The 20000-nt window shown below is 45.4% G+C and overlaps 1 protein-coding gene across 3 annotated transcripts in view; it reads right to left on the minus strand.

The window, feature by feature from the left end:
* Positions 1-20000, minus strand: part of apbb2b (amyloid beta (A4) precursor protein-binding, family B, member 2b) — a 43523-nt gene that overhangs the window by 12191 nt on the left and 11332 nt on the right. For all 3 annotated transcript variants that reach the window (XM_071517084.1, XM_071517083.1, XM_071517085.1), the window contains exons 3-13: positions 16890-16995; positions 15895-15961; positions 13961-15031; positions 7235-7479; positions 6158-6289; positions 5400-5468; positions 4879-4929; positions 4184-4269; positions 3704-3764; positions 714-860; positions 1-126 (exon numbers count right to left, since the gene is read on the minus strand). The exon at positions 1-126 is cut by the window's left edge and continues 2 nt beyond it. In XM_071517084.1, coding sequence (XP_071373185.1) covers positions 1-126; positions 714-860; positions 3704-3764; positions 4184-4269; positions 4879-4929; positions 5400-5468; positions 6158-6289; positions 7235-7479; positions 13961-15031; positions 15895-15913 — 2007 coding nt within the window. In that variant the 5' untranslated portion in view covers positions 15914-15961; positions 16890-16995. The remainder of the gene's footprint in view (positions 127-713; positions 861-3703; positions 3765-4183; positions 4270-4878; positions 4930-5399; positions 5469-6157; positions 6290-7234; positions 7480-13960; positions 15032-15894; positions 15962-16889; positions 16996-20000) is intronic.

Raw genomic sequence — 20000 nt, forward strand, 5'->3', positions numbered from 1 at the left:
GCCGTTGTCGCGGCCAACGCCCCAGACCCGGATACTTGCGATTGGCTGAGAGTGGAGCACACTGCGGTCCATCGGGTCGACCAGGTTCAACATGTTGTTCTCCAGCACCAGATACATGTCTTTCCCCTGGTGACACACACACACACACACACACTTTTCAGATCTCATCACAGAAACATGCCAACCTCATTTCCTATGACTACAGACATTGCAAAAACTAGTCCTTAAAAGGTCAGTTGTTATCTTTAACTTAAAACTGTATACCTGCCTGGGTGGGTGTATATATATGTGTGTGTGTGTGTGTGTGTGTGTGTGTGTGTGTGTGTGCTCTCTGGCTTTGAAGGCCTCTAAATAAATGATCAAACCCCGAAAAATGGGAGATGGGGGATGGAAGGTTATTGAAAGAGGAATGAAGCTCTCTCTCTCTCTCTCTCTCTCCATGTTCTGTCGTTTCAGGTTAAACACAACCACTGCAGAGAGACGTTGCTCTGCTCTCCTCTCTTCATCGCTCTCCCCTACCCTCCTCCCTCCATCTCATGACATACATTTCAGAACGCTCACCTCTCTCTCACCCTCACCAACTCTCTACAAGCACCTCATCACTCCAAATCCTTGGCACCGTCTCTCTTTTATTTTTACATGCAAAACGATACACACCAATGTATACACACACACACACACACACACACACACAGAGAGAGACCCCTCCTCACCTCTCCCCAGATGCCAACGGTGTCTCGGATGTCGTTCTTGCAGTAGGAGAGCTGTCGGATGCAGTTGTTAACGGCGACGCTGCTCTTCCCTGGAGCCAAGTCCTCCTCAGCCATCTCCACCCAGCCCAGCGAGCGCACTGCAAAACACTGGAAGACGCACAAACACACAGGAACACACACACACACACACACACACACAATGAAAATGTTAGGACAGGTGATGATAAGTTCCAAAAGGGCTAAAAGGTCAGTTAGTTATGGTGTTGAAAATGTTCTGGGAGACCACAGTGCTTCAGATAAGAGTGTCTACCAAATAGCATATTATGTCAATGTTATGTTAATTTGATCGAAACCTTTAGAACAAGGCATTCAAATTTCAATTTCAATTTCAAGGTCACTCGGTTTTGAACCGGCATTTCAAAAAGAACAGCCAGACGCTCTGGACTCCCTACATACAGATTTGAAAGGATAGAGAGATGAAGATAGACAGACAAATTGGCAGATAAGAAGAGAGAGAGAGAGGAGGGACAGTAACAGGGTGAGAGAGCAGACAGAGAATGAGGAAAGTCCCATTTCCATCCATCTGTCCTCATCAAGTATTCATTTGACTTCAGCAGTCCATTCAGAAAGCACTCTGCAGATTGCTGAGATCCATGGGATGAATGAGGCCAGAGAGAGAGAGAGAGAGAGAGAGGGAGAGAGAGAGAGAGAGGAAAGGAAGGAAAGGGACAAGAAAGCAAATGAAGTGACTCATTATACTTTCACACTCAGTAACTGATGGCATCCCAGATTGCTGCAGGCAACCTTGTTAGCCCATGGACCGAATATTTATATTGCATAGAAAACATGCACACATGAACACACACACATACTGCAGTTAAGCTTGGAGTACACACACACACACACACACACACACACACACACACACTGTAGTATATTGTAATATATTTTGCTGAAGGCCAAACTAGGACTAGCTGCTTATTCTTCCTTTTCTTTTTTCTTACATCCCTTTAAAGAAACTTGCAAAGCTACAGCAGAGACTGGGACATGATGATTAATTATGAGGGGATGTTACATACTGCTGACTTGAAGCTGATTGGCGTTGACGAGTGTCTGGCGCACTAACTCCCTCACTCCCTCTCACACACACACACACACACACACACACACACACACACACACACACACACACACACACACACTCCCATACACCTCACTGCTGCCAGGAGCCTGGTGCAAGTTGTACAACTAATCCGGACCAGCAGGTGGCAGCAGCTGCACGACACACAAACTGTGCGGTCTGGATGATGTTTTATTTTTAAAAATAAAACCTTTGTCTGGGTGGAGCCACCTGGAACTGATGACCTTTCCTGTATGTCACCTCCCCCTTTCTATCTTTCCTGTAACTCTCAACTTTATATTACCCAGCAGAGAAGCAATGTCCTACAAATAACCTTAAAGCAGAAACTGCTGTTAAGTGGCGTCTTGTTTGTGCTGCTCTAAGCTGAAACTAAACCGGAGAGACATTCCAGGCCTGATACCACAGTGGATGTTTGTTGCCATGGATGTGTGTATGCCTGCATGTGTGTGTCAGAGTGTGTTACCGGGCCAGATGCCCTGATGGTAGGTCTGTGTTTGTATCTGGTAACCCTCACAGTGTCACTGTTGCTAAGGATGGTTACTTTCTGCCAGGCAAACACACACAGAAACGGAGAGCAGACAGCTGAACCAGCAGCGTATCGTCAAGCTGTGTGTTGGCTTTCAACTCTAATCTTCACTGCTTTAATCCATCCAGACATCCATGGGAATGCTACACACATGGTACACACCTTGGAGTGTATTTTAGCCTCGCTGGCACCTGGTGTGGTGTTTCCCAGAACATAATGACTCAGTGTTAGGTCAGGTAAATATGTAATTTCTTTGTGAATGCAATTAACTAGACTCCTACATGAATGTAAGCCCTGAGGTGAAATTTACTGGTAACTAGTACTGGCTGTACTGGTCCCTATGATTGGACTACATTTTTTAACAAGCCTGCGTCCTTAAAAAAATCAAATCTCTCATTTGAATCTCCGGTTTTAAAATGTTTAAGAAGCCTCAGCCTACAGTAATGCACCAATGTACGGTATGGAGCTGCAGTTCTCAGTCCCACCACTCGGAGGCGGTATTGTTCAGCTATATCCTCTAACAGAGCCCCCCCCCCCCCCCCCTCCTCCTCACAGACTGGATCACAGACTGCCACCATGATCAACCTAAACACCACTGGTAAACAGACGCATGACATAACCAGGCAAAAACATGCATCCGTGTGTTGGGGGAAAGAGGCCATGTGCGCTGGGAATGTTGATTATATTGTACAATGTTTGACAGCAGGCTTAGATAACAGATAAATACAGTTCTGGGGCAAGCAACTGAGATTCTGGCTGAGGTAACACCTTGTAAAATAAAACACAGATCCTCATTTTCGGAGCCAGACTCAGACTTTATCGGAGCCGCTTGAGAATGTGAGGGATGACCTACAATAAGTTTTGGGGTGTTATGAAGGAGTTGGTCAAAGCATTGTGGTCAGTGATCCCACCGTTGCATGCCTTCACTCTTAAAATGTGATACATACAGATGTAGGTTGATAGTCAGTTTGTGGAAAATAAACTTATGGATATTAAGGTCAATCCAGTCTGCACAAGCACAGGTATTCTGCCAGCCACACTGTAAAATATTTACAGCTTTCTACAGTCAAGAACCACAATAAGGCCACAAAGTCAAGAGCCACTATAACGATGGCTGCTTGTTTGTTACCATGCAACTGTACCACAAACCATTTTGAACTAGGCTTCTAGACTTTCCCTTGCAGATATTTTCCAACAGTTACAGAGCTATGTGGATCCAGACACGTTCAAACTGACTAAGATCGCGGATTACAAGAAAACCGTGCGCCGCATACAGGCATGGAGGCTCTGAACTGAATTCAAGTTAAGGAAAAGGCTTCTCACCTTGGCGTCTGGATCACTGTTGGCACTGCTGGACTCTTCGTCTTCCACTGGTGGAGGGTTCCTGAGAAGAGAGAAAATGTAAAGAATTAGGATTATAGAGTGTAGTGAGAAGATGAGTGGTGTGGAGTGACCATTGCAACCATGAACTGCTTCTGTTAACAAGCCTCCTGTGCTCAGTGTGAATTTACAGAGGCAACAGGCAGTCATTACACTGAGAGAAAACATCAGGCCATTTCCTGAGTATATGAGCTAACATCCTGCTTTGTCTGACCTCATTTAAGTCTAACACTGATTAAGAGTGAGATTAGATATTGCTGAGAGGGGGAGAGAAAGAGAGAGAGAGAGAGAGAGAGAGAGAGAGAGAGAGAGAGACAGAGAGAGAGAGAGAACTAACCAATTTCGGTGGCAAGCAGAGGTGCATGTACAGGTGTGTGTGTGTGTGTGTGTGTGTGTGTGTGTGTGCGTGCGTGCATGTCTCACCGTAGCTTGAGCGATGCGTAGCGAAGCGTAGCGCCCTCAAACTCCTTCAGACTGGGGTCAGGGTTCACCGTGGCCGCCTGCAGGTCCTGCCGCACACAGGTGACATCATCAGAGTGTGCAAACTGACACCGAAATAAACCCCACACACCAAAAAACAGCTCTGGCACAATGGACAAAAACATCCACCCAAACAAACACAAACCTGGCAGAAACCAAGCTTTAATGTAACGCCAAACAGTTTATGCCAGCATGCACCCAAGTCTAGGCAAACGTCCTCGCTGGACGGAGAAATGATGTCGGTATGTTATGTGTGATGGGGCATGCTGCATCAAGGAAAGAAAAATATTTAGACTTTGGTGGACACACACATACTGTACATACACACATGTGCACACACACATTCAGAACTGGAAATATCTGTGCCAGCAGTAAGGAAAGATGAAATTATTTTAGCCGGTAAACCAAATAACTAAAGACAGAAACAACCTGTTGAGTGTCTTGCCGCAGCCAAATAACAAGTGTGTTTTCTTTTATCAGCCATGACCAAACGTTACATTTGTAATGTCAAAGCATTGGCCACACATGCTTGTTGCCCAAGCGGTGAATTTCTAACACAAATGCATCAATACACACACTAAAGAGTGGGTGACATTAGGCAATGGACAAAACTCTGACATCGGGTGCGTTATACTTGCCTTCCACACCTCACTATCAATCTTTCCGCCAAAATCACTCCACACCTGCTTCTACACACACCGTTAAAACACACACACACACATGTACACACAAAGTTGGGGGAGGAGGGGTCAAGATAGAGGTGGGAGGGGTGCGAGGGGAGAAAGACAGAACAAGGCTGTTAGCTAGCTAGCTCACTCCACACCGGTTGCAATAAGGAGCAGCGTCGCGAAAACATTTCTCAAAAGAAAACGGAGAGCTCAGAGTCTGCTGATCACCATTTTAAAATGTTTTCTGAACTGTTTGTTGCTCCTATTGAACATTCACCAAGCTACTGAGAATCTACTGATTCTGGATTAGTAGAATAGGAACATGTATATGATTCAAATATACACATACAGATGCTGCAGGAATCCGTATTTCTATCACAGCCGCGCACACATTTCCGCACAGAAAGAGAGATGGACTAACGCACAACTCTCAGACAGAGGAGAACTAGGTGGAGACTGGAGGAGGTGTGGAACGTTTTTAAGGATCCTACCTTGTCGTCGTCTTCGTGGTGCTGAGAGCCGCACTCCTGATCAGGCATCCCCAGAGAGGAGGAGCGGGGCTAGAGAGAGAGAGAGAGGGGGGGAGTGAGAGAGAGAGAGAGAGACAGGGTGTAGAGAGGGGGAGAGAGAGAGAGACAGGGTGTAGCATTTAGCACAATGTTTAGCTGGCAGATCAAAATCTTGATAATGACAATTCACTGAGGAAATGCTTGCTATTCCAAGTCATTACTATGTCATTGTCACCATTCGTCCTCCACCATGTTGTCTGTCTGCCATTTTGGCTCTTTGCACGACTGGCTAATACCTGAGGAGCCGGCAGGTCAATCGCTCCTCTCATTCTGGCACATCTATCTGTCAACATCAGTCCATTCCCTCTGGATCGATGTTTTATCTACACCATCCTCCTCTATCAATCTCCTTTCCTCTCTCCGCTTCTCTCCATCTTTCTGCTTGATTGACTGATTGACTGACTGATGTTCCTGCATTCCTGTTTTCTTTCGCTAGATAGGAGTATTGATAGTCCTCCTGCTCTCTCTCAAACTCTTTACTCTTCTTTCTTCTTGTTTTTCTGCAAATCCTCTACCAATATCTCAGTCCAGACCACAGGAAAACAAGGCTATAGAATCATATGAACTGTTTTACCCTCTGAAATGACCACAGCCAAGATCTACAACCGGCCCACCAAAGAAATCTTACAAAACCTAAGGATTACCACAGACAGTATAGTAAAACAAAGACAGAAACTTACAAAGTAGCAGCTGTTGACAAATCCGCATGAAGGGATTGTGGTTTCGTGAGTGGAGAGAGGCTCCACTGAGCTGTCGGAGGTGGTGCTGCCCGAACGGGTCGACGCCCCGAAGAACACCTCCGCCTGGCATGACTGCACACACACACACACATACACACACACACACACACACAAGCACAATGATGAAAGGCTGCTGTCTTTAACACTTATGCACTGATGTATACTGACATACTGTATGTCCTGCAGAGGCAGTAGCAGCTATTCAGGGATTGGTAAAAACTGTTTGATTTTCTCCATTCATGCTTATGTGGCTCTTTGACATTTAGATTACATTAACAATGCATGGCTTGGTCTCAAGGTCATGACAGGTTTTCTGCAGGTGGAAGACACTGGGTACTTGTCTCGTCATATTAATTGTTTATAATTCTATATCACAATGTTAGTTTCTATAATAATCATAGAATACTACAACATTTCATTTAATTTAGAATAACTGTTGTTGTTAAAAATAGTCAAGAGGTTGAAATAAGATGCAATAAAATAAGTTTGTTCCTCAATTTATGAAGACTAATACAATAGAAAATACAACGTATTTATTTTACACTTAATTACATTTTGCCTCTTTCATGCTGTAAAGCACTTTGTAACATTTGTTTTGAAAAGTGCTATATAAATAAAGTTTATTATTCTTATTTATTATAATAACCATAACTAATAATCATGATGACGCTATCTAGCAAAATCTACAGCTATCGGTCCTACATGACCTTCTTCAGGACAAAAAAAAAATGTTTTTGCTTCGATATTTAAATCTGTCTGCATTATTTTCTTCCCACTCTTCCTTCTCTTTAAATCATGACTGGATTGTGTTCAGTCTGTACTCCGATCACAATCTGCCAGATCCGCTAGCCATCCGTTACCCATCACTTAATGCATCTTGGCGTGATCGCATCATAAATACATTAACTGTAACGACGATTGTGACTGAGGCCAAAGTGAGCTGTCAGTTACAGGAAAAAGGCAACATTCACAATATGTGTGTGTAAATGAGTATCCCTCTGTCCTGCTGCCTCTCACCTCATGGTCAGGTGTGGGCGAGGGGGTGAGCGAGCCCAGGGAGTGTTTGCGCGGTGTGGAGGCAGTGTGGTCGCCCAGGGCCTGGGGCTCCGTCTGCCCAGCGGGCGCAGGGCGCGCGGCGGGCCTCTCCCACTGGGTGGTGCCCGTAGGAATGTGCCAGTAGTAGATACCGGCCATGTCTGTGATCTTCTTCCATCCCGGAGGCAGGTCTGGGTCCGTCTGGAATGACTGCTCACTCCAGATATCTGGTGGGGGAAACACATACACACACGCACAAACAATGATTGAGATTAATTAAATTAACAGATTTCCAACATATATGCAAACACACGCGTACACACGCACACACTCCAAGACACACACAAAGTTTGTTTCACTTCCAAATTGGCCTGAGCTAAATGGAAATTAACCCTCCCCTTGCTAATATACTGAGTTATATCAACATCTGACTGGGATTACTAGCATCTGCTACAGCTGTCGTTTGGCTGGACGTGTCTTTCCATAGACCAACAGCTGAGTTAAACCTGTTAAGCACTGCCATTACAATATATCCGCCTTATAAACACACACACACAGACACACACAAATTTAACTGCATAGCTCAAAAAATGTACATGAAAGAAATCACACAACCACATACAAACATGCCAAACACACATCAAATTCAGAATAGTGGAGTGGAAGTCAGATGAGGTCCATGTGAGCTGATCAAAGGCAAAAACGCTGTGCAGTATATTCCACCAAGGAAGCAAATGAGGAATTATTCTCTGTCCTCAGTTATTCTATTAGCCCATTCTCCTGACCCAGTTTCATACACAATCCACTCTGTGAACCAGTTTACATGACCGGGTGATACAAATCAAAAGTTACAGTATGATAGACAAACACAGGACCAACAGTCTGCAAATGGATGGGCCGCCCATTGTCCTTAATGATGCTACAAGCAGGATTATCACAGCTATCGATGCTGAATTAGTTGTGAGGACACATGCTAATATGAGCAACAAATAACAACTTAGGAGCGATGCTTTCTATGCCGAGATCTCAAGTTCGATTCTTCACAAAGTCTAAGAAACTTCTCTAGTCGACAAGTTCTACATCAAAACCAGCTGAGAGGGGGAAATGATTTCAGGTGGCAATACCGCACCGCTGCTACAGAACATAGCACAGATGGTTGTTATCATAATTTATTTGACAGTGATACGTTAAGAGGAAATCTTACACCGATTACCTTGAAAACACACACACACACACACACACACACACACACACAACCTGACCCTGTATGCAGATGGAATCCCAGTACTTTATCAATCTTTATTTTATCACTTATGCTCTAAATGGCATCTCATCTGAAGGTTACAGTTTCCTGGCACTCAAGCAAGTGAGTAAAACACACACACATATACACACAAACACAGAGCTGTGCGTGTGAGGGTGATGTACTAGCAGGTAGTAAAGATGATATGACACTGCATTAGGTGGTGTAGCAGGTCATAAAGGTGATATAAGCTCTGAGGGACTGGTTAGCTGTTGCTGTGTGTGTGTTTGTGTGTGTGCATGTGTGTGTTTGTGTGTGTGCGTGGACAAGGAGTTCTCGAACTGCTGACCAGGCTGATAAAACACAGCCCATGGGCCTGTTGCCACGACAGCAGGCCATATGTCATCATGATGACTGGGTCAGTCCAGATTGAGATGGAATTCACACACACACACACACACACACACACACAGTCACATTAGTTACTAAAGCTTCAGTTTATTTAATGGAAAAGAACTCGGTCACAAAGCTTAGCACAAAGCGCACATATGTCCGTGCACAAGCGCACATCCCTTGGGGCTGGAGAGTGTGCATTAAAGCAAGGAGCTGTGAAGCAGTGCCTTCTGGGAGATGCAGTCTTTTATGGGTGAAAAAAATTAGGTCAGAGCCAATAAAACTACAGCAGAGAAGAATCTGAGTGGCTCTGTCTGCTACGGGCGAGAGAGGAGGAGATGATGATGACTCCTGATGATGAGCGGGGGCCGGGATCAGATGAATAGATTACTGGTAGTGAATTAACTAGAACCATAACACACGTAGACGTGGGTTGAAGCCTGTACCAGCACACACACACACACACACACACACAGAGAGATGGAGAGAGGGAGAGGGAGAGAGGGAGAGAGGGAGAGGGAGAGGGAGAGGGAGAGGGAGAGAGAGAGAGAGGGAGAGTGAGAGAGAGAGGGAGAGGGAGAGAGAGAGAGAGGGAGAGAGGGAGAGAGAGGGAGGGAGAGAGTGCTGGCTGATTTAGTGCCGTGCTGGCTTGGCTCTACGCAGTATATCATGGCAGGAAGTTACCAGCGCTACTTTCTGTAAGCACCGTGAGCCTCTCTGACGGCCGTGGACCTGACAGGAAAACTCTCAGCACGCTAACACCGAGGCTAACGATTAGCCCGCACATATGCAGCTCGGGGTGCTGTGCCACAGCCCGGCTACGTAGCAGTTAGCCTGTGGTAGCCTCGGTTAGCATGCAGCCCCATGCCAGAGCAGAGTTGAGCAGAGGGGGAGGGGAGAGCACAGAGCTTCAAAACACACACACACACGCACACACACACACACACACACACACACACGCACACGCTCTCTGCTGCAAACGACACACACATAGACTGATTTCACATCATCACAGCCACACTGAAACATACATTCAATCACAAACTCACACACACACACACACACACACAAATAACACACACATCCACGCAGACACCCATGGCAGGCATTTAGTGCACACACACACACACACACACACACACACACACAAGCAAGCAAACGATGCCATTACAGACACAAACTTCATCCTCCTGTCGGAAAAGACGTGCACACCTACCCACGCACAGGCAAACACACACACACACACACACACACACACACAGACAGCGTTCGAACTCTAGCCCCACACTGTGGTCTCCTACGACTCCGGCAGATGTACCTACCCTCGTAATTGACAATCACAATGGCCAGCATGTAGTCTTTCCCCAGCATCATAGTTAGCTAGCTGCCTCTCACACAGCAAAAAACGGTGCGGTACACAGGAGAAAACCCCAGACAGAGAGAGAGAGAGAGAGAGAGAGAGAGAGGGAGAGAGGGAGAGGGAGGGAGAGAGAGAGAGTCAGAGGGAGAAAAAGAGAGAAGAGAGAGGGACATAGAAAGACAGCGAGGCGGAGAGGGAGGGAGAAAGTGACGTGAAGAGAAAGGCAGAGAAAGAGAGAGAGGGGAGAAAGAAGGGGAAAGAGGGGAGTGAATGAAAGTGATGGGGGGTACAGGCGAGGAGGGAGGGAGACGGAGAGGCAGAGGAGGAGAAAGAGAGAGAGAGAGAGAGGTTGTGTATTCCCTGCAGCTGAGCTATGTTTGCTGTTGTTGTCTCACCCTCCTCTATCTAGAACATCAACAACATCAACAGCTCAAATCAGCCTGCCCTCCCTTTTCCTGTCCCAAAACAAACACACACACACACACACACACCCACACGCACACGCGGAAAGAAACTGGCAATTTGGCACACTCATCTCCATCAGACAAACGTCTATGTTTATCCCTCTATCCCTCTCTCCCTCCTTCCCATCTTCCCCTAAGCCTCTCTCGGTTGTCCTGGCAACCCCAGATCATCTTTCTTTCAGTATCATATCCAGTGGAGGCACGATGAGGAGGAGGAGGAGGAGGAGACAGGGAGAAAAGGAGGAGGAAGGGACCGGTAGACTGAGGGACAGAGTGATTTAAGTGAGTGAGTGAGTGAGTGGGTGAGTGGGTGAGTGAGTGAGTGAGTGAGAGAGAGAGAGAGAGAAAGACAGACAGACAGAGAGAGAGTCAAAGCAAATTACAATGTTATCTGGCCATAAACAGAGAATATGAATTACCAGAATATCTCTTTACTGTCAGAAATATAAAGCAGAGACAGATCCTCACCAAGTACAGACTCAGTGACCACCAATTGGCAATTGAAACAGGAAAGACATAAGAAATCATGGCAACCAAAAGAAAACAGAATATGTGGTCACTGTTTGACAGGTGAGGTCGAGACGGAGATGCACTTCCTCCTAAAATGTCCAAACTAGGAATTGTCTTAGGAGAAGGAAACACAGTAGATCTGACTGCACAATATGTATTAACCTGTCACAACCTGAGGAACAGTGAGTGACACACATACACACATACACATGTGTATGCACACACACACACACACACACACACACACACACACACAGAGCAAGCACCTGAATGTCTGACTGTCTCTGAGAAAGACTGTGCACGTTGCCAACTACTGTGCATTTGCAAGTTCTTTAACAGAATGTTAACAATGCATGCAGTTGTGTCAGAATGTGAGGGCAGCGTGTAAATGACCTTCTCAACTCTGCATGTGTGCACGTGTTTGTGTGTGTGTGTGTGTGTGTGTGTGTATATATGTGTGTATGTGTGTGTGTGTGTGTGTGTGTGTTTTGGCTCCTATGTGTGAAAGCAGTGTCATACTGGCTCTCTAACCCGCAATGTCCACACAGGAATCTGACACACACCTGGGAAAACAACAAGGCTTTGTCAGTATGAGAGAGAGAGAGAAAGAGAGAGAGAGAGAGAGAGAGAGAGAGAGAAGAGAGAGAGAGAGAGAGTAGACAGACAGGCAGGCAGGAGGGCTGAGCAGCAGGGAGGCCTGATAGATATAAGACTACTATATTTGTTGGATCTCCATAAATTCAACATGAATGATGCCAGTACCGTGAATATCGACTCTCCGGCAAACCAATCGATCGTCGGTAGGACAATCAGTCTTAACTAGAGACTACAGTACCTCTAACGTCTGCTTTTTGTCTTCGCTCAGCAATACACACACATTGATCTACACAAAACACACGGCCATCCATAAGAGAATGAACGCTTGGGAACAAGCAAGGGGGAAACCGGGACAAAAGAACATATAGGAAGTAGATTCCCCTGTAATGACAGGATGAGGGAACGCACAAGCATTCTGGAGGACAAGCTGACGGTAATCGTAGCTGAAAAGATATTAAATACACCGAGGCTCAGACACTTCAGCTCGTGAGGGAAAAGTGAGTCATCAGAGAGCCGGAGCAGATGCATTCTGGGGGACAAAGCAAGCAAGGAGGCTCAACAGCTCTTAGGAGGGGGCTGTGAACAGCTGAGAGCGTGTCAGAGGTGAGGGCTGCCGGTCGGGAGGAGATGGCCGCATGTTTTGCGGCATGTCGTACAACAAAGGACAAGGCAGAGTGGTTTTAAGTGTCCAATTAAATATAACAGCCAGCTTTTTACATAACGCTGACAAAGAAGTGCGACTACATGACTAGACTTTCTGCAGAGGTAGGCAACAAGCGAGTATAGGCAAGTAAAGCCCACCGACAGAGGTGATGACTAATCCAAACTTCTTCACTGTGGTTGAAATTTACCCCTTAAGTGAACTTAAGTAGCTTAAAAGAGAAGGAAAATGCAGGAAAAACAACTTTGTCTATATCCTTCCTCAATCTCATGCACAATTTCATATATTCAAACCTAGGATATCCTAAACCCCCCCATTTTGGATTCCTGATTATAAACCTATACATATACAGGTATAGAGTTCATAGGGCTTACACGAAAACACATTGCATACTGCTTGATCAAGACGGGCTGGAAAGAACAGGATAGAAACATGGGATTCTAAAGAACAAACTAATTTTAACCCAAACCCTAAACAGAGGATAAACATTTCCCTGTCTGAGAGACTCAGTGAATCCGCATGTTGGACCAACAGACCTGGGGATCAGAGCAGGATAAACACTAAAGCTTTTCTCATAACACACACAGCCACAGGTACATATGGAAGAGCTTAACTATAATACTGCAGGTTCACCGTCCTCCATGTGTGTGTTTGTCTAAGTGTGTGTGTGTGTGTGTCCAAACTGCTTCCTACAGTGAATATTTACAGCCTGTTTGCAACCCCCCCCCATGTTCTCGGTGCACTGCAGCAAGAGAAAGAAAGAGGGGAAGGAGAGGAAAAATAAAGGAAGAGAAAGATATTGAACCAAAAAAGGAGATGGATGTGACTAAGGGAGAAGGAGAGACAACAGAAAAGGTTACAGAATGACAGAAAGGGGAAGATCTTGGGAGAGAGATAATAAAACAAAGGGGATTGGCACTGGAGGAGAAACCAAAGAAAGGGAGAAAGAGAGAGAGATAAAGGGAGCTGTAGATTTCAAAATTACTCATGACAAGCCCACAGGCTACTGACCACACACACACACACACACACACACATACACACACACACACACACAGGACACAGTTTGAAACAGGAAGCAGCTGACCTAGCTTCCCATCCACCCCTGGGGTTACAAGGGCACTTCCCGTCTCAGAGGGATTCTGGGAGATTTACTGGAGGCTTTACTGTTTGTTATTCTGTTCCAGCCGTGACTGGGTTTAGGACATGCACACACGCGCGCACACACACACACACACACACACTCGGTCACAAGAGAACATGTCATCAGGAGAGAGGACAGGGAAACCACTAAATAGCAGAGAGGAAAGGAAAACACACCAGAGCTAAGCACTCACATGTACACACAGCCCAATGTCAGTGAATGACAGTGACCTTTACATTTATTTTCTTTACTGAACTTGTTGCAGATACAACAGCATGTTTAGTGTGTGTGTGTGTGTGTGTGTGTGTGTGTGTGTGTGTGTGTGTGTGTATGTACCTGTCTCCTCCGGGGAGTTGCTCTCCTGGGACAAGGTGGTCCAGCTCGACTCTTCGTCACTCGGGTTCAGATTCTGGATACGGTTCAGCGCACAGTCTGTCTTTGCGCCCGTCCTCCTGTCCTTCTTGGTCTCCGGGGAGGAGGAGGAAGAGGAGGAGGAGCAGGAGGCCACGGAGAGCAGGGGCGTGTCCTCCGGGCTCGCCTGCCGGGGCGGGGAGGGCGGGGGAGGCACCGGAGAGTCTTTGCCCAATTTGAGGAGCTTGAGGCTCGGCTGGAAGTCCGAGATGAGCTCCTGGTCAGGAGGAACTTTGTGGTTCTCCACGGGACTCTCGCTTTTAATCACCAGTAAAGGCCTCTTCTCCTCCTCCTCTTCTTCCTCCTCCTCCTCCTCCTCCTCCTCCTCCTCCCCCACCACCACCTCATCGCCGTCTTCCTCGATCTTCATCTTTGACATCATCTCCTTCTCAGACAGGATGCTGATGTCGTCGCCGTCCTCCGTCTTGATGTTGAAATCGAAGTCCAAACCTGTTGTGTTGCCGTTCAGTTTGATATTACAGTCTACGCCCGACTCCATTTTCTGCTCGCCGTCTGCGTTGGTGTTGGGGTCGGGCTGCGGGTCGCCGTCTAGTTTGATGATGTCATCGTCTCGGTCGTTATTGGTCAGAGTGTGAGTATCGTGCTCGCCGCTTGTGTTGATGTTGAGGTCGTCAGAGTTAGGCTCAGGGTCGGTCGGGTCGGGGCCAGTTGTGTTTTTGTTGTGGTCCTGACCGGCTTTGCGGAGCTGGTTGACCCCATTCTTGGCTAGTTTGGGGTTGTTGGGGGTCAACGACTGCGGCGATGTCGGTGACGAGGAAGTTGCCGCTCCTTCTCCGAGGCCCATGGCAGACTGGATACTGGTGAGCGCGTACTTCTTCCGACACTTGGGGGGCGTGGCAGAGCCCTGTTTGATGACATCGCTGCTGAGTAGCTGGTTGTGGGAGGAGCGGAGGCTGAGCGAAGTGGGAGGCGTGGCAGCAGGGCCGTTACGATTGGTCACATCCACTGACATCATCATGGCAAAAGACAGGTCAGCTGTAAGAGAGAGAGAAAGGGTGAACAGGAAGTGAGTATATGTAAATCCAAGTATCTAGGTAAGATAAGATTAAATTTGAATGATTCTCATGGGCAAATAACGTTACTGCAGCAGCAGAACAGCATTGAGAATAGACCATATTGAAGACAATGCAACAAATATTCACAGCAAAAAAAAAAAAAAAAACATATTGAAGAAAACAGAACAAATAGAACAAATTTAATTTAAAGATACAGCAATTTTGTCATGCTAATAAAGAATTCGTATTGTCCTTTCACTGTGTTGACTACTGACAGCAGTCTACTGATAAATTTACAGCATATATGCAGCATATACAGTATGTGTGCAAATGTGTATTGTTTGCTACTCAAATTCAAACTGAATTGAGAATACATATCTATAGTATTTGCCACACAATGACATAACCAAGGATTGTTTTCTTTATCTTGCACTACAAGTTAATCGCTCCAAGGCATTCATCAAACAGATGTCAACTCTTTGAGAGTTGTACTGGATGCATTCAGACCATCTTAAAGTCTTTAGAGACAGTTAACTTTCACACTTACAAATGTGCAGCCTACAGTACTGAACTCAACTGCAAACCACAGTGTGGAAGCCAATAGAGCATGTACCATGGTGGCCAACAGTCTGCAAGTTTTCATTCCAACCAATGAAAACCTTCAGCCACAGAAGAGGAACTAATCAGTGAAATCACCTGGTGTGGTGTTTGGTTGGAATGGAAACCTGCCGACTCTTGGGCCTCCAGGGCACATGGCTGCCTATCCCTCCCATAGATAGTGTGTATGTGTCTCTGTGTGTGTGTGTGTGTGTGTGTGTGTGTGTGTGTGTGTGTGTTCTATACCTGACAGGAGGTCAGTCATGGACTGGGGCTGGTCACGGTTCAGGGTTCAGTAGACTCAGCTGCAGATCTGAACACCACAGAAGAAAAAAAGGGAAAAGAATGATCAGAAGAAGAATGTAGAGAATCCTGAGAACTTCAAGGGTTGCCCCCGGAGACCGCAGCCACCCATGTGGAACCCAACTACAGCTGGTTGCTATGGAGACGACAGAACGCTCTAAAGCAGTGAAGGGACTCCAAACATGCTGTGCTTGTGTACGCTGTCTGTGCATGACTGTGTGTGTGTGTGTGTGTGTGTGTGTGTGTGTGTGTGTGTGTGTGTGTGCATGAGGCACTGCAGAGGAAGGACATTGAATCCTACCCCTCTTTTGTAAAGCAACACCTCTCCACAGCACTGACATAAACATAACTCATGGTTAATCCATACATATCAAAACGGCTGCACCAGCACAAGCTGAAGTCACTTTGTAATGAAAAATGACTTTTTTGTTGAATTTTTTATATTAAAATCCCATTACCTTTCCTCCCTAGAAAACAGTGTATTTTTAGTGGTTACTTCATGGCGTACCAGTAGGCGTACATAAAAATTCCAACCAATAATGCCATCACAGATTTTTGAACAATCCCCTCTACCCCTGCAACTTCACAACAAAGTCACAGGAATGTCAACATGGCACGGCAGTGCATTTTTGGGTGAATTTGTGACCACTCAAGATTATGCACAAAATATTTCTGAACTTTTGAACCACATTATGTGCTGCTCCAACATCCTGTTTCAACCGGAAATACATTGAATTATTGAAGCAAGACGCCATTGAAATGCTGTTTCATTGTGAAAAAAGAGGGAAGTTCTTTCACTCTCAAATTGACTTATAGGGTTCTATGAAAGAGTTAAACAAGAGTTTTCAATGTAGGCTACTAATAATCTGTAGAAGGCTTATTTACATTAGCAAAGCTAATTAACAACTTGAAGAGGCACTTTTAAGGGAGCTACTTACCAGAGAGCTAGGGATTGTGGGAAACTCCAAGATGGAGAGTGTCCATACTGATAGTGAGTGCCTCTCTCTTCATCCAGTCACAAGGCTTTATTAGGGCACCAGCTTCCTGGAACACACAAACATAAAGAAACAGGATTAATGATGGATTGAAAGAGAGATGGGGGGGGGGGGCATTGCATATGAATCTATGTATTGTTCATAGCATTGCATATAATCATATGTATCATATGAACCAAAAAAGTTCCTTACTACATTTGCCTATTCTTTATTGTACCATATTCATCTGTATTGTACCATATTTTCTCCTGTACTACTTTAATATGATTTGACAACACTCAACATTACTAGATTTATGCCAATAAAGCTTTCTGAATCTGAAGGGAGACAAGGAGGAGGAGGGAGAGGGAGAGGGAGAGAGAGCAAGAGAAAGAAGGAGGGAGAGACGGAGGGAGAGACGGAGAGAGGGAGAGGACTGCAGGACACCAGAGGGACGAATAAAGACACATCAATTATTCACAACCTCTGATCAAAGATTAATACACAAGGTGTGTGTGTGTGTGTGTGTGTGTGGAACATAAGGCTCATTTAGTATAAAGCTCATATTTCTTTCTCTGGTGCAGTGTCCCACCCTTCACTGACTGGAACCATCATAAACTTAATGCCATAGGAGACTTGTAAACTCCCCCTACCCTACTCCCTGCAATCAGACACACACACACACACACACACACACACACACACACACACACACACAATATTGCATACTGCATACATATTCTGTACGTGTATTGCAGAGAAAGGTGATTAGCATAGTTAGATCACACTATAAAATCCCTCTAAACATACATCCTAGGCCAGGAGGTGGGCAAAGCAGCTGGAATGATTTTGGGGAATACAACTGTAAGAATTGAGGGAAATTTAGTTCTCCAATCACACTAATATTTGCATAATAGGGAGCTCAACTGACAGCAGCAGGGTGGCATGGTGAGTAGAAAGACCACCCTTCAATCTGAGGACCCACCCTGCTGAAGTGTTGACAAGACATTGAATCCCCACCAGCTCCAAGGCTGTTCTGCAGTTGACCCCGACAGCTGTGGAGGGAGCCCAGCGAAGGAGAACTGAAGTACCACATTATCAATACTAGATGGCACTCAGAAGAGCGCATACCTCCACCAACGCTGTGCAATTGTCAAGATATGCCATGTCGAATTTTCACCAAAAGTTAATAATTTCTTCCATGTCCCATCGCCAACTTGTTTCACATCAGGAGATGCACTGACTGTCATGACTACACCTGAAATGGGACATGAGATCTGCCTGTTCAAATTTATTTTACCTGATTATCACAACTCCACATGGCAAATCAGCACTATATCTGCTCAGCTTCCATTAGAGCTGCCCCTCTACCACAAGTTTTGGAAAAATTGGCAGGACAATTATGTCTAAACCGGAAATGAGCTGTCCAGTGCCTCCATGTTGTTTGATTGGCCAATAATGGAGGGTTTGCCTCTTATTATGTTCTGATAGGCCACAAAGTTTGATGGTGTTACGTGAATCCATTCATACATTATATTCCTTTCTGTGAGAAGCCCCCCATTGGCCAATTGGTATGACAAGTGAATCAGTTCTTCCTTTCCCCCTGCCCTACCCTGCTAACCTCCCCTTGTTTTCATAGTCATTCTTATGAGTCACTAAGACAAAGGCAAACTAGTGCTGAAGGTTGCAAGAACTTATTCTTTTATGCAAGTGAATGATGATCAGTAACAAACTAGCATGCTTCCAATATTGCTTTCATTACTGAACAGCCAACATTTAATCAAAGATTGAGGCATTTAGAAAATGAGCTGCGGAGGAACCGAGGGAAAACCAATTTGCATAATGTTTGTCTCCCCAGCTTGCCAAAATGTACACTTTATTCTAAATATAAATTAATAAATAACATGAAATGAGTGACTCACTCCATTTCATTCCGCTTACATAACTTTCCCATTTTTATATTAGTTTATATAACTACTCAGAGATTTGTGTAGTGTATGCTTTTCTGAATGCTTATGCTTTTCTGAATGCTGAATTGCTTTACTGGTAAATCGACTCAACTTTCCTAGTCAAGGGAAGTAGATCTGCCACAAACCGGCTGCCCACCGCTGCACTGAGCCGATAACTTCACTGTACTGTTTTCTGAAATGACAGCAGACAAACATCTGGTTTGTCTGACAACACTGGGTGTTGCACTGACCACGCTATAATACTAACACATCTCCAGACCAGCTGTGTCATTTCTGACCTCAGACCAGCTGTATAATTTCTTCTCCAACGGTTTAAGTTGGAGTTGAGGACAGTGAGATGAAGCTGGACCAGCACCTATAGGAGACATCAGGTCGGAAGTCTGAGAAAAAGACAATATTCAGTCTTTTGCCGTCACTGACGCTCAACAAAGGCACAGATTGGATTGTGGGAGGGAGTGAATGTATGCGCATATTATCTGATAGAGAAGCACACACACACATACACACACATAAAAAAAGAAAGATGCATAAAAGCGCATCATAAAATAACACTGTAAAAAAAATGTTGCATTCTGGGATAAAATTACAAGGCATGCTCAACTCTGACTCCTGCTGCAACAGGCCCGCATACCAGGGTGTGTGTGTGCGTATATATGTGCGAGTGTGTGAGTATGTGTGGGGGCGTATACAAAAGAAAAACGTTTGAATCACTTCCCATGAAACATAGCCATTCACGGTCACTCAACTTTGTGAATGTGCTGAAATGTCCCACTCATAACTCAAGACTGCTGCCAGTCTGCGAGACGCTGCCTTTACACTGGGAATGGTGGTAGCTGTAATAGAAGTCTGCGATCCTGCAGCTCTCTGCCACTGCAATTCTTTCCTAATGTTACACAGCAGGACAAATTCAGTGTATGGTTGCGAGATCATTCCTTTTGCCTTCTGACAAATGGAAAAAAAACATTTAGGGCAGAGCAACAGCTCTGCTATGCACTAAAAACTGTAACAAAAACTGCATCTGGATATGGCTTCTACTGGAGGGAGATAGCAGTGCTGCACTGGGACTGTTCTGGGCTGGGCCTCACAGCGGCCATAAAGGGCTCCC

This window comes from Centroberyx affinis, unplaced genomic scaffold (genome assembly GCF_046629955.1).
Source record: "Centroberyx affinis isolate AG114_WGS23_722 - 3 ecotype Tasmania unplaced genomic scaffold, CSIRO-AGI_Caff_v1 ptg000458l_1, whole genome shotgun sequence".
Lineage (NCBI taxonomy): Eukaryota > Metazoa > Chordata > Actinopteri > Beryciformes > Berycidae > Centroberyx > Centroberyx affinis.